This window comes from Mirounga angustirostris, unplaced genomic scaffold, assembly GCF_029215605.1.
Source record: "Mirounga angustirostris isolate CCGP_5_RB_7025 unplaced genomic scaffold, mMirAng1.0.hap1 SCAF_1, whole genome shotgun sequence".
Taxonomy (NCBI): Eukaryota; Metazoa; Chordata; class Mammalia; order Carnivora; family Phocidae; genus Mirounga; species Mirounga angustirostris.
Genome location: NW_026991709.1, coordinates 31669757 through 31684732, shown reverse-complemented (window position 1 = coordinate 31684732; position 14976 = coordinate 31669757). Strand labels below are relative to the sequence as shown.

The window sequence follows — 14976 nt, the reverse complement described above, 5'->3', positions numbered from 1 at the left end:
AAAGGCTGATCGCAGTAGAAACAGGCTCCTATTTAAGTCACATTTAAGAGCATCATCTTGTATGGGAAAATTTCAAGAGCAGTTGAACTCAATATGGGTAAAACTGGTTAAAATAATGGCAATTTGTTTCCTTGAGTGGATAACGTGTAATTCGCTTAGGAATCCATCATTTCGTATTTCTTTGCCTTTGAACGTTCATGGTGTCACTCTCCTCTCACCTAGACATATTATGCCACCGTATTGCCCCATGCATCATGCTTATAAAAGATCATGTCAGAGTTCCTCATCTTTATTAGGGAAGTTTATAAATATTCTGTTTAAATTATAAACATGCCATGATAGTAAGTGCATGTTTATATGGGGAAAGAAGAACCATTCCTCTGTGTAGGGACTAATATAAAATATTTACCTAACTACACTTTACTTGCAAAGAACACATGCTGATGTCAAGTGTAACATGCACATCCCTCCCCCACCCCCCACCCCCGGCAGCCAGATGGATTAAGGGCAATTAGGTTGGATATCCAGATCAGTCAGGTTGAATAGAGTCAGATGGAAGGAGGGCCATCAGGCTAACACCTATTTCTTTGCCACACCATTGAGTCTTGGGATCTATACATTTGCAAGATATTGCTAATCCACAGCTTGTGGTATGGGATGCAAAGAAAATATGAGTTCCTGCTTTTTGTTCCAAAGGAAGCACTCTATGTAAGCTTTATTTTGAATCTGTGGAGAATGAGCTCTGATCCACTTATTACATGATGTAGAGCAAGTTTCTGATATTCTCTGAGCTTTAGTTTTCTCATCCCCAAATAGGAAAATATATTTCCCTTTGTGAGACTGTTGTAAAAATCAAAGATGCTGAATGTGATAGTGTCGTGTAGGTAGTACATGTTGATACATCACGATTTGCATCACCTATAACAATAATAATACAGATTGCTGTATACATTCATACATTTATGAAATGTACCACAGACTCACTGATATAATTTTCATGTGCTTTTGGAGAAAACCATCAAAGGCATTTTATACTTAGGACTTAATTTTTTTCAGGGGTTAGGCTTTTGCAGGTGATTTTTTTTGGAGGGGGGCATAGGGAGCGGGGGAGAGAATCTTAAGCAGGCTCCATGCCCAGAATGGAGTCCAAAGCTGGGCTTGATCTCGCAACCCTGTGATCAGAATCTGAGCCAAAATCGAGGGTCAAGCACTTAACCAACTGAGCCATCCAGGTACCGCTACATTTTTGCAGTTGGTAAAACCTTTAAAACTTCTTTTGAATCATCAGAGAATTTAAATTTATTTATTACCTTGACATTAAATCATTAGAATTTGAATTTGGGGGCACCTGGGTAGCTCAGTAGTTAAGTGTCCGCCTTCGGCTCAGGTCATGATCCCAGGGTCCTGGAATCGAGCCCCACAAACCGGGCTCCCTGCTTGGCGGGAAGCCTGCTTCTCCCTCTCACACTCCCCCTGCTTGTGTTCCCTCTCTCGCTGTCTCTCTCTGTCAAATAAATAAATAGAATCTTTAAGGAAAAAAAAAAGAATTTGAATTTGTCCTCTGCAAGGCAATATAAAATAGTGTACTTCTAACTTAAATTCTAAAATATCAAGCCTTTTTCTGAAGTGATGAATGAAATCAAGGAATTCTATGTATCTGCTTTTTTAGATCTTGAAAAATCTGGTATTATCTTTTCTGTAGGTGTTGTGCTACATACTAGAGATACAAGTTCTTTACCATTATAGAATTTATATTTCATGTGGAAGAGAGGCAAGAAACATGGGATCAAGTTTGTTGTTGTTTTTTAATTGACTTTATCTTTTTCCTTAATCTTTCCACTGGCTAACATCACTTCCACCAGAACCTTTCCCACCACTTAATTCTGGAACCTCCTTCTATTAGGATTTAATAATTAATATTGAATAGGATAATAGAATAGAATAATAGAATATTAATATTTAGTTAATAAAATAGCTACTCATTACGTTTGTGTGGATGCAATCTATAATTTACAAAATTCTGAATTTCAACTCAAAATTCAAATACTTACAGACTTAGGGTTAGGAGCAGTTCAGAACACTGAGGTCGCTAACACCATTGATACTTTTTGCACTACATTTTCTGTTCAGGACGCTTTTGTCTTGAACAGAGAACTGAACTATTTATAACCGAGAAAGATTATCCTAAACAAATATCTTTCCTTTTTCACAGATAACTATAGAAATAGAAGGGGTCATGATACATTTGTTTTTATTTCTTATTTGTCCATGCCTTAATCATTAGTTCTCAGGAAATAGTGAGAAATGTGTATGGGTAACTCTGAAGCTTAATGTAAACCAATGAGAAGATTTCCTTTAAGCCCTAGCTCCCACCTTTTTTTCTCATGAATTTAATGTCTTTCTCACATGTGCAAATTACTCAACTTGCTTTCTTAGGTAGTACTTAGATGTATTTTCATTTGTTTTAACATGAGCACTGTTGGGGGAGAAGAGGATTATTATTTTTATCTTATCATATGTCCCTTATGGGAGGAGGCACGCATTTGCCAAATAACGGAGCTAGGTTCTGACATAGTCTTGTGATCAATAAAAGAGAGTGAAGCAACTGGCCATATGGATATTGAGTCTCTGACCCTGGTCTGATGAGCCCTGACTTCTGATTAATCAATTAAGCTTGATTAAGTCTCCTCTTGCTCCCCTTTGACTCTGGGATTAAAATACCACAGAATGGGAGTGGGTGTTTACTTCAATGTGTAGCTACTTTAGGGATGTTCATATTTGCAGAGAATCCCAATAAATAGGATTAAAGGATTTTATTGCTTTTTACTTTTTTCAAATTATAAATGTTTCTATAAAGTAATTTTCCTTACTTAATTTCCATAAAGTCATTGTGAATTTCTGAATCCAAGAATCCCTTGCATGCTCAACCTTGATTTGACTTTTTCTGCCATGGTTATGTATCTTATTCAGAATATAAATGCATTTAAATTTCAAGAGTAACAAATTATACACAGTCTCTGGAAAAGGCATTATCTTAGCAAGGCATTTGGGGGTGAGGGAAATTCTCACACTGGACCAAAACTATAGAGAAGACCTAAGCATAAGAACTGATGGAGAGAAAAAGGGATTTACTGTTTGAAAAGTACTTTCAGCTGGGGCACTTGTAACTTGAAAGAGCCAAGTGTTTGAATATGAGCTTTTCTTCCCTCAAATACTATGAGCATCTGTCATCTTTATTTCTAGAGTATAGTCATAATTCCTCCATAGATTTTTATTTCAGGCTGTCCTAACAGTGACTGTATGTAAATTCAGAATTATAGCCAGATGGTTGGACGAGGTGATAAAAAGCAAACCTGGTTTTTTAGAAAAGTGAAAATTGCCCATAAGACTTTGTTTTTACCTTTAAAACAGCAGGACATTGTTTCATGAGACCTGTGAAGGAACTAATACATTAACTTTAATAGCTATGAGTTAAATTAATTTTTCATATGCATGCAGAACGCTACCACGTAACACCTATAATTTTCATAGAGGTAAAAATCAATCAACTTTCTTACTTTTAGGAGATAGCTAGCAAAGGCTATTTTCTTCCAAAACCACTCTTTATATTACCTCCTCTTTATGAGGATTTACTTTTGGGCTCTGATCTTAATGATTGGGGAACCAGAAACCTGGGGAATCAGCTAAAAGCCTTCCCTGTTTATCTGCTCTCCATTTCACCAACACCAAGCAGTTGCCTGCCCCTGGTTTGAAATACAGTAAATTAAAGGGGGCTTTCTCGGTTGATTGCTTTAGGCTACATAACTATGACTGGCTCAAGAAAATGGGTGTCTAAGAGAAAATGCCAAACCCAAGTCTTCATATTGACTTTGAGCCACACTCCAGGGAAAGAGGCGGGTTTTAAGGAGACTGTGTTTCTTTTCTACTATTCCTTGTTAAAATGAGGATTCACGGGAAGGTCCTCTGGTGATAGAGACTCTGTAGACAGAAAGGTAATAATTTATACCTTCACAAAGAAAATTCTCCTCTCCCTGTGACTTAACTGTGTCTCTCTCTGTAGGGTGGTTCCCCCTTGCTGGCAATTAGCAGTACAGTGCTTCCTGACGTGGTCCGTGATCAAATTATCAGAGGTGTGACTCCGCAGCAGCCAACGGCCAACTCCCAGTTTATAAACTGCTATGAGGGAGAAATGAAAAGTTTAGTCGGGGAAGTGGAAATACCAGAAAAGTGCAGCTGCCATAGTCCTAGGCAGCAATTCTCCCAGGCCTGTGTTCTCAGCGGGCCAGCTCCCCAAGCAGTGGAGAGCCACGTGCCCCCACTGGGATAATTGCTTTTTCTGCATGAGTCTCTTGTTGCTTCCCTCTGATGACCGAGTGTGTTTAGACTCCTGGCTGAAACCGTGTTGGTTTTTAAATGGTATTGTAAAGTGTACCGGCAAACAAATGAAATTGGATCATGTTCTCTTCTATGCATGCAGCCTAAGCAAATATGGGACACCAGTGGAGAGATCCTAATTGCCTATTTTTCCTCTCTGTTCTACTGCTAAGAGAACAGTTGAAAGACCTACAAGTTATGTTTTTCTCCTTGTAACACCGCCCTTTTTAATGTCCGCAAGAAAAATGCAAAATGGTCATTTGCTTGCTTTCGATTTATCATTTCCATAATTTTTTATAATGAATATGTACTTACCCAGGCACCTTTATGTTATATAATACGTTTTGTGCAAATCCCGGGGACATTATTTACACTTTAAGTAGACTGCAGAACAGGAAATGGGCTTTGCGTAAGAATGGATGATGAGTCAGTGGATGAGTGATATCCAGGGGAAAACTTTTTACAGTGCTATTAAAATCTGAATTAATTTTCTAAATAATCTACAGTAAAAAAACATTGTGAATACTCCTCTATAATCTGTTTTTCTCAGTTGAACCCATCTCTGGGGTCCCGCTGCCCTCATTGTGTCACGAGTCCGTGTGGAACTGGTGATGAGTACAAGGCAGCTTTACCTAACAACCTTTGGATGAGCAGCGTGAAACCAGGTCACATCTAATCAAGAGACTTGAGTGGGAAATACTTAAAACAATGCATTTTTTTCTTCTTTCTCCCTCCCTCCCTCTCTCTCTCTAAGGTCTCTGTGAATGGAAATGATAAAGGAATAGGGAGAGGTGAACATTTTTCGGAAGTGAATTGAGAGATAATAGCCTTTATGAAAAGTAGAAAGAGTAAATAAACTTTGTTAGCCAGGAAGAACTGTGATTTGGCCGATCCTGGTGTATTGTTTATATGTTTACTTAAAATAAAACATATGCTTGAGACTTAAATATGAAATCGTGTTGTCATGGATACCTGATATTTTAAAAAGCATTATTTTTGTGTGACAAGAGTAGTACAAATAAGCAGAATAAATAAAAATTTTCTTGAAATTTGTTTATCTACTAAGAAAAGTGCTTACAGTGACTAGAGCAATAGATACAAATTGTTTTAGGTCAGTGATTTTTGATAGTGGAAATTTATCAAAAATTTAAATTTGTATCTGATTGCTAACTACATTAAAATTTAGGTTCCAAAGAGTGAAACAAGAACACAATCATTAATATGTATATTCAGAAATATAAAGTACCTGTATATGATATTAAAGCAGAATTAGTAAAAACATGAAATGATTTAATTCTAGACATGACTTTTTTATTAACTATTCTTTTTGAACTAAAGGTGTAAGAAATATTGCCAAATAAGAAATACAATAATTTCTTTCATATTGTGTAGGATCTGAATTATAGGAATTATACTTTGCTTCGTTGTAATTTTTTTTAGATTGCTACGAGACATGTATTTTATCCAATCCTTTGTCTATCATTTGTACACTTAATTCCACTACCACCAGTCTTTTTGCTTAATTTCAAATGCAGTAAAGCATGGTTATTTTTGAAAGATGCTGTTGTAGTGTATGTTGTAGAAAACGTGGACGCTTTAATCTGAATTGTTTGCATTAAAGCAACAAAAAAAGTGATACCACTTTTGCAGCCAGATGCGAAAGTAGTGGGTATTATTTTAATTCCTCTCTCTCTGCTCCCTGCTCAAGCAAGATATCTTTTTGGTTTATTTTTGTTGTCGTTGTTGTTGAATTAATGCTAAATTTAAAAAAACTAAAAGCTGTTGTCCTGACTCTTTTCTACATGTCTCTGTTGAAAGGAGTCCGTAGGGACCATCCAAAACTGCCCTGCAGTTTCTTTCACCAAGGAGAATGTCTGGGGGCCATGGCTGGCCATCTGGGGTACCTGCATCTCATTGTCATTGAGAAGTCTTAAGCCCACGCAAAGTACTTCTCCTCAAGTTCACAACAGCTTGATATCCGTGCTGTAGGTCAAAGATCCAGGCAGAATTGACAACATTGCTGGGAACAGATATTCTACCCAAAGAGAGTTAGTAGGAAATTGTTTAAGGATGATATATACTAAACTAGACTGTAATTCAAAGCCTCTCCTCTTATTTACTTTGCAAAAATAGTGTGAGAACAGTGGTAAAGAATCAAGTTTTTCAGAAAAAAATAATTTCTAAATTCAGGTGCTTTAAAAATTTCACTCTTCATGTTAACCCTGCTTATCAAACCTTCACTACTGTAAATGAATATTTCTGAGCCTTTAAATCTTTTTGAAAATTGTAAAAATTCAGTACTGCATAATTTCTCACTGGTTTGATGACACCTATGTGTGTCTGATAGGTATTATTTAAACATATTTCTCCTTTAGCATTCTAAGTCATTATTCTTTTAATCTGTTATGATGTAGTTTAAAAATAGTATTTCTAGTAAGGAACACAGATTTTAAATGCAAAATCTATTAAAGGAAATGAGATAAATTATATGACAGTTTGGTGGTTAGCAATTTGAAATCATCTTTGAAGCCCTTAATATAATTAGTGGTTTCATTTTTGGTCTGCTGAATTCAAGTCACATTAAGTTAATGTAATTAAAAGCAGAAAAGATTTTGTGTAGCCAAACTAGTTAATTAGCCCCAGTTGGGTTAGTATGTTAACCTAGAGGTGTATGGCTAACGTGAGGGTGACGCCTGAAAAAAAAATTCCTGTGTAACAGATACTGCAAATCATCTGACTTGCTTTAGGGTAGAAAATGAAGACATACCAAGGAGTTCATTTTAAGTTCATCTTTATTTCTGATTTTAAGTACTGATTGCAGGGTAGGCTATATACTTCATTGAATAATCAGACAAAAACTTAATTTACTTTTTTAAAGAAAACATGCTTCTATGTGTACAAAGGTAATCAGTTTTTCTTCTTGTATTCTGGAAATAAGAATAAATAATAAATAAGATTGAAGTTCTAATTCTGATTTTTTCATGCTTACTGGAAATATAAAATGATTCTCTTTTTGGTTAAAAAGCTACATTTTATGCCTGATTTTTCTATATAATCTTGGCATTTAGTAGACAGTCTAGTAAAGAGGAAAACAGTCTAGAAAGGGATTTTCAACAGCTTCAGAGAAATCTTTAAGTACTAGGAGAGAAGACAGGAAAATGACCATATATTAATTTTTAAAGGGAAAAATGCTAGTTTATAAGAATCCTGTATATCAAATACATTGATGTGTTCTATACCTTAATGTCTCTGAAACACTTTTTTAAAAAAAATTCAGAGGCTGATATTTAAAACTTTAAAATTCTTTACGACTTTCTTCTTTTTTTCCTCTTCTGTCTCCTTCCCAAAAAAGAGCAAGTCCCCTGGGAGAACCTTTGTTTTGTTTTGTTTTTATTACGTATGTAGATAGCTGAGGCCCCCCTTTAAGCACTGTCTAGAGCTTATGGAAATGTGGGTTTCTAATGTGGTTACCACCGTGGTCTGGTAAGGTATATGGTAATGAGGAAGTAGGACCTCTGCCTTAGATTTTTGACATAGGCTAGATGCCAGCATATTGTCTGAAAGCTTAAGGCGGTCTGCTTCTCCACCACCCGGATTATGTTAATTGAAGGAGTGTTGCTGCAGTGTTTAACATTGTGTCTGTTCATTATACAAACTCGTTTTTGATAGGTTTACAATTTGGCTGTCAGATCCAGTTGCAGGAAGGGACCTGCCAAGACATATTTCTTAGCTTGTTTTAAATACGGCTATTTTCACATTTATAGTGTTTTGTATGTGTTAGACACATTTTTCCTTTCTCTGTAGAGAGGAAATGTCAATTTTTGGTTTACAAAGGGCCACTAAGATTTAGAATGTATAAAGTCACCCTTTACAATCAATATTGTTACATAACTCAACATAAAATGATGATGATTAATAATAGGTCCTGCTTGAGAGCCGGTGTGTTATATTTGATCAGGGCTGTAGTACCGTGTTTTCCCTGTTCTTTTGTTTATTAAAAAAAAAAACAACAAAACAGGCCCCCATGTAGTCTACAGTTGTGACCATAGAGAATAAAATGATGGCTTTTGCTTAGCTCTGTTTCCATTCAGCCATTGACATATTGCCAGAATCAACTTGAATTTATTGAAGACTACCATTTTCATCCATTTTTTTTTTATTTCTCTATTTGCTGCACTTTGTTGTTTCTTCCTTCACCTTTATCAATTTCAGTCTCTGAAGTGTTTAAGGAGGTAAGTTTCTTCCAGGTTTGGTGAGGCTTGTTTAGTTTTCCATTTAAGTTGTCATGTCTGCTTGGAGACCCCTAACCATTATTGCCAGCGAATACAGAATGGAATGTAGTATTTTATAGTGAAATTGTCTTACTAACAGGGTAGAAGGTGTATGTGTGTATGTGTGTGGGGGGGGGGGATTTATACTAATCTCAGAAGTTGCAGCACTGATTTCCCAAATAGAATAAACACATTATTTTTTTTTTTAAAGATTTTATTTATTTGACAGAGAGAGACACAGCGAGAGAGGGAACACAAGCGGGGGGAGTGGGAGAGGGAGAAGCAGGCTTCCCGCGGAGCAGGGAGCCCGACGCGGGGCTCGATCCCAGGACCCTGGGATCATGACCTGAGCCGAAGGCAGACACTTAACGACTGAAACACCCAGGCACCCCAAACACATTATTTTGTCTGATTTTGACTCCTCCTTCCTGTTGTCCTTTTAATCCAGCTTTTATCCTTAGGCCCGAGGCAGGCCTTCAGAACAAAATTTCTCAACTTCAGCACTATTGACGTTTTGGGTGTGATAATTCCTTATTTGTGGAGGACTCCTCTGTGCATTGTAGGCTGTTTCAAAGCCTCCCTGGCCTCTACCCCCCAGGGGTTAGTAACACCCCTGCCCCCCTCTCAGTGGTCACAGCCACAAATATCTTAAGGCATTGCCACGTATTTCCTGGGAGAGGGCAGGTGATTGCCCTCATAAAGAATCACTGTTTTGGAGGAAATAAGAATATATTTGGCCTGAGAATTACTTGTTTCTAAGGCTTTGCTATGTTGATGCAAATAAACATTTTTTCTGATAAAAGCAGTGGAAGATGTGTTACTAATTAATTTTAATAAAAAGCTTCTGGATGTAGCTTTACAAAGGAAGATTGGCTTTGATTAGGCAAATGTCTCTTTAATCTTTAAATCCATAAGCATAATATATAATTATGATAATGTGCAGGCATTTTTCTAAGTACTTTATATGATTTATCTCATATAACTCTCAATATCTTTGGAGTTGTATGTTAAGAGAATCCCCATTTTAGAGATGAAAAACAGAGGTACAGAGGAGTGAACGCCTTGTCTGTCATCACATGTATATACTAAGAGGCGGTGATTCCAGGGCCCATGCTCACTTTGCTTTCCTGTGTGAATGTATGTACTTCTGATCAATTTGAAAGATTATCTGAGATTTAGAAACCTTCTCTCTCTCTCTTTTTAAAGTTTTTGTATATATTTTCATTTTGAGTTTTGTTCCAACCCGATAATGTTGGTAAAGACCACCCTGAGGGGGGAGGAAGGTACAATTTAGTTGACTTCATGTAGCCATTGATGATTAATATCTCTGCTGTTATTCAAGAAAAAAAAAGCATTTTTCAAAAAATGCCTTATTATTTTTAGGCCTCAATTCGTTATTTCAGGTTTTTTTCATTGATACAGAAATTATATATAAATGAACAGGTGTGATAAATGTATGCTTTTAGTCATATTATGATTCTAATGAAAAAAGCTTCTTGAGATACTGGATTCATTTAAAAACACTTCTCATAGAAATAAATGTCATAGTAGTCCATACAACTAGTATTTACTTACAAAGGACAGAGAAAATATTTTGTAAAATGTCTGGTGGGTTATTTTTAATTTGAAGAGTAAACATGGTCTGTAAATTAAAATCTGTAAAGCAGTCTGTAAATTAAAATCTTATAAAAGAGGAAGGACTTCTCTATTTATATTTGGTAGCGAAACATAGCTATGTGTCACCAAAGCGTAAGTCTCCTGGCAGATGGATTTAGAAAAGTTTTTTCAAGATTGAGCCAAGAATGAATACAGTTGACTCTTGAGCATCATAGAGGTTACGGGTGTCCACCCCTTGCACAGTCGAAAATCTGTGTATAACTTTTGATTCTCCCCAAACTTAACTAATAGCCTGCTATTGACTGGATGCCTTATCCATAACATAAACATAATATTTTGTATATTACATGTATTCTATACCGTATCTTTATGATAAGTAAGCTAGAGAAAAGAAAATGTTATTAAGAAAACCATAGGGAAAATACATTACAGTACTGTACTATATTTATTGAAAAAAATCTGCATGTAAGTGAACCTGCCCAGTTCGTACCCATGTTGCTCAAGGTCAAGGGTATAGCTAGACCTATAGGAATAGGGTGTGAACAACACATTCTTCAGTACTTGATGGCTTTCTTTGAATTTGTAGTTCACCTTAGTTATTGCTCCCTCCCATTCAGCACAACATTGGAATTTCCCTCTGTCTGAGAATCCCCTGGCAGCCCCCTCATAACTCATGTTAACGAAATTTCCCTTCTTCTCAATGTATAGAGATCCTTTCAAAATATAACACTGTTGGGCTGCAATATATAATGTTAATTGGTGGCCCACATGTGCATCAGCAAGTTGATTTAAAACTCTACATTCCCAAGTATTTAAGATTTGTAAAAGTAAATTAGTACTATGTTATCCTGAAGCTGTAAAAATGTCTGTACTGTTGAAAATTATTTATACTTTATCATTCTTTGACTCTCCTTTTTCTCCACATTTGAATGTATTTTAAAATTATTCATAAAGCCTTACATTTTATTGTGGACATGACTCATTGACTTTTAAAGCAAAAAGAATACTTAGAGTATTTGTTGACTTCCTCTTACTTTGCTATAACTTTTACTTATTAATGTACAGTCCCTTCAGAGATGAAGTGACCACCTAAACATGCAAAAACATTTAAAGTTAGATTGTGAGGCATAGGAGGAGCTCAATGTCCTATCCAAAATTAAAGAACCAATAACAGAACATCATCCAGGACCACATCTCAGATCATTTAACTTTCCTATCAAGAATAGAGTTTGTCACCTTCATTTTTGCCAGAATGATTTTGTTTCCTCAAGATTTTAGGAATGTTTATGGGAAGTGTTTCAAAGTAAGTATATGACAAAAGGTGACAGCGGATCTTAATAGTATGGATCTTGATATGATTCTCAAATTTTCTGAACCTCAAGAAGTCAAGCTTATGAAGCTCAACTTCATTAAATCACAATTATAACAGTGCTGTGGGCTATTTCCTGTCATTTGCACATCTCGCACAGCCGAAGACGTATATCTTGGCTAAAATCTGTTCCAACTTGCTAAGTGACATTGGGCAAGTCACTTTCCTTCCACATTTTTTTTTTACTCTTTGCTAGATATTGTGACAGGTCTTAGGACTAAAAGACAAATGAGCTATGCTTCCCTGCCTCAGAGTTCACAGTCAGGGAGGAAATCTGGCATTGAAACGCAGAATTACAACATACTGTGATGATGGGCATAGTGGAGCTTTACGGGAGAGGAGATTATGCTTTGCTGAGCTGCTGGTTCCTTAAGTGAAAAATGAAGTTACTAGAACACTTTCCCTAACAGCTTCACAGCAGTGTTATGATAAAGACCAAAATGTAAATGATAAATTCACATAAGAGCCACTTAACGAAACATAAAATAGCACTGTGAACCAATAGCCTGAAGGTTGGATGGACTTGAAATAAGACTCCCACTTTGAGACTTTCTAATGGGATAATTGCACATGTGAGAAAAGATGCTGATTTGGAAGAGGGAAAAATGAAATATCTTCAATGTCTATCAATAGGGCAATATTTTGGTAAAATCTGATAAATCTATACAATGAATACTATGTATAGTGGAATACTATTTAGTCATTGAAATGGTTGGGGAGGATCTGTCTACAAGGTCTTCAACATTTATTAATTTTTTAAAAATATTTTATTTATTTATTTGACAAAGAGAGACATAGCGAGAGAGGGAACACAAGCAGGGGGAGTGGGAGAGGGAGAAGCAGGCTACCCGCCGAGGCAGGGAGCCCGATGTGGGGCTCGATCCCAGGACCCTGGGATCATGACCTGAGCTGAAGGCAGACGCTTAATGACTGAGACACCCAGGCACCCCAGTCTTCAATTTTTAATATGTAAAAATATTCTCAACATATTATTGAGTTGAAAATGCATACAGAAGAACACATACCACATTATTCTACATTAGTAAAAGTGTGTGTGAATAGATGTAGAGGTGGAGGTGGATCTGTATCATGTCTATATATATATTGTGTGTGTGTGCATGAGAGAGAGAGAGAGAGAAAGAGAGAGAGAGAGACAAAAGAAGACTGCACACAAAGTATTGACAGTCATTAACTTTTGGAAGATTTATTTGTTTTTGTGTGACATTTATTTCTTTGTGTTATTCTGTGTGAAATTTAGGTAAGTATATATGAAAATTATATATATGTATAAAATTACATATATACAAATACATATATAAAATTATATATATATATATGTAGTATGATAGCAGTTACCAGATATGATATATATATCATACATATATGTAACTGCTATAAACCTTTATAGAAATGCTTCATTGGATAACAGACTAGATTTTGTGTATAAAAGCAGTTTGTATTCAACAAAAGTCATTTGAGTGACTACTATGTGGAGGTGTTATTCTAGGTATGAGGGATAGAGTCATGAGCAATACAAAATCCCTGTGTGGTTTTTGTAATGGTACCTAGAGGATCATGATTATTGTTTTGATAAAATGACTGAAAAAAATATTAAGTTATAAAAGCCACAGAAATTAAAACTGCAATGTTAATATTTGGTTTGTCCTAACACGTAAAGACTTGGACTCAGTGTCTAGTTTGGGTGTCTGGATTGAAACTAAGCAATTTCGGCACTCCAAGACAGTATGACCCACCTTCATAAAGTAGTGGTTTCAGTAAACTCCAAGTTTATGATGGAAAAACAATTCCATTTGAATGGTTCTTTCCTGCCTTTGCTTTGCTTTTTCTCCTTCCTTCCTTCCTTCCCTCCTTCCTTCCCTCCTTCCTTCCCCCTTTTTCCCCCCCTTTCTTCCTCCCTCCCTCTCTCTCTCTTTCTCTCTCTCTCTCTCATCAGTACACTATACAGAATAACTGTGAGGTTGAGTTCAAAACCTACATGAAAAAACATTCTAGAAGGTAACCCTGACAAAACCTTTCCAAGGTTCAGGCATTATAGATATTCCTGGGTAATTGAACACAACTCTCCACCAAAAGCCTATTAAATTAAGTAAAGATAGTTCAATTTCCGCTTCCTGATCTTAATTCATGGTTAACTTCAGCCTATTTATTGTACTGGAAGTCAGCTTACATTTGTAATTAATTCTTCTTCAAATAATTAAATGTTCAAGAGTGTGTCCAAATGACTTTTGAGATGATTTATTGGGATCTGTTCAGTCTCTGCCTCCCAAATCCCCGAGAAACTACTTGGGCAGCAGCAACACCTATGTTTTTTTAGATCACGTCAGTTTGTGCACGGTTTGGGGTCTTTAACGATATATTCCTTTAAAGCAACTCTGACAAATTAAGTAACTAGAGACATTTTTATTTCCACATCTTCTAGTACCAGAATATGCTTCCTTGAAATCACTTATAGCTAATCTGAATTTATATATTAATTATGCTCATATGGTATTAAGAATTTCCTTTTTTTTCCTGCTTGCTAACTGAATTATTCATGCACTTGTTTGGTTTTCATTTAACTAAATAATATGAAAGAACTTGGCCAGTTTAGAAATACAGATTTCTAGTTGTACAGAATGCAATACCTGTATAAGAAGATGTAGGTAAGTAAAAGTGTTTGGCTTCTTTTATATTTGGTATATTTGGCATAAATTCTGTCTAAATTTACTACCTATAAATGTAGCAAATACTGCACATTAGCTTTTTGATATAATTATGCTTTGTTCTTTGTTTGGAAAGTAGACTTCACTTATGAAGATTTCTGTCATGTCAACATGGCTAGAATAATTTTAATAGTATTCCTGTAAAACTTTTTTTTAAGATACGAGGCGGAAAGCTCATGATTACTTACACCCGCAAAAGTGATGCTGGCAAATATGTTTGTGTTGGTACCAACATGGTTGGGGAACGTGAGAGTGAAGTAGCGGAGCTAACTGTTTTGGGTAAGTGAAATTTCATCTAATCCGCTCACTGTAAAGTAGATCTCTTATCACTTTTCAGTTTCTTTATAGCAGGGAGAAAGAAGTCATCTTTTTAGAAGGTGAACGAATATTTTTACCGGTGTGGGAGAGGAGACAAGAAATTAGTCAAGTAGCCTGAGCTAAAGTAGCCAGGATATGGGAAGAAAACTAGGAGAAAACTCGAAACCTAGAGAGAGGCTTCTAGAAGAAGGGAACTTTGTGAAATAATTCTCTAAATAACATTTTAAATTATAAATGTCTTTATGAACATCTAAAATGGTTTTTAGTCTGTTCACTTTTATCTGTTCTTGAGATGGCTTTTTCT

At 36.0% G+C, this 14976-nt stretch overlaps 1 protein-coding gene across 1 annotated transcript in view; it reads left to right on the top strand.

Moving 5' to 3' along the window:
• Positions 1-14976, top strand: part of ROBO1 (roundabout guidance receptor 1) — a 1126461-nt gene that overhangs the window by 998803 nt on the left and 112682 nt on the right. The window contains exon 6 of the mRNA XM_064580171.1: positions 14513-14633. Coding sequence (XP_064436241.1) covers positions 14513-14633 — 121 coding nt within the window. The remainder of the gene's footprint in view (positions 1-14512; positions 14634-14976) is intronic.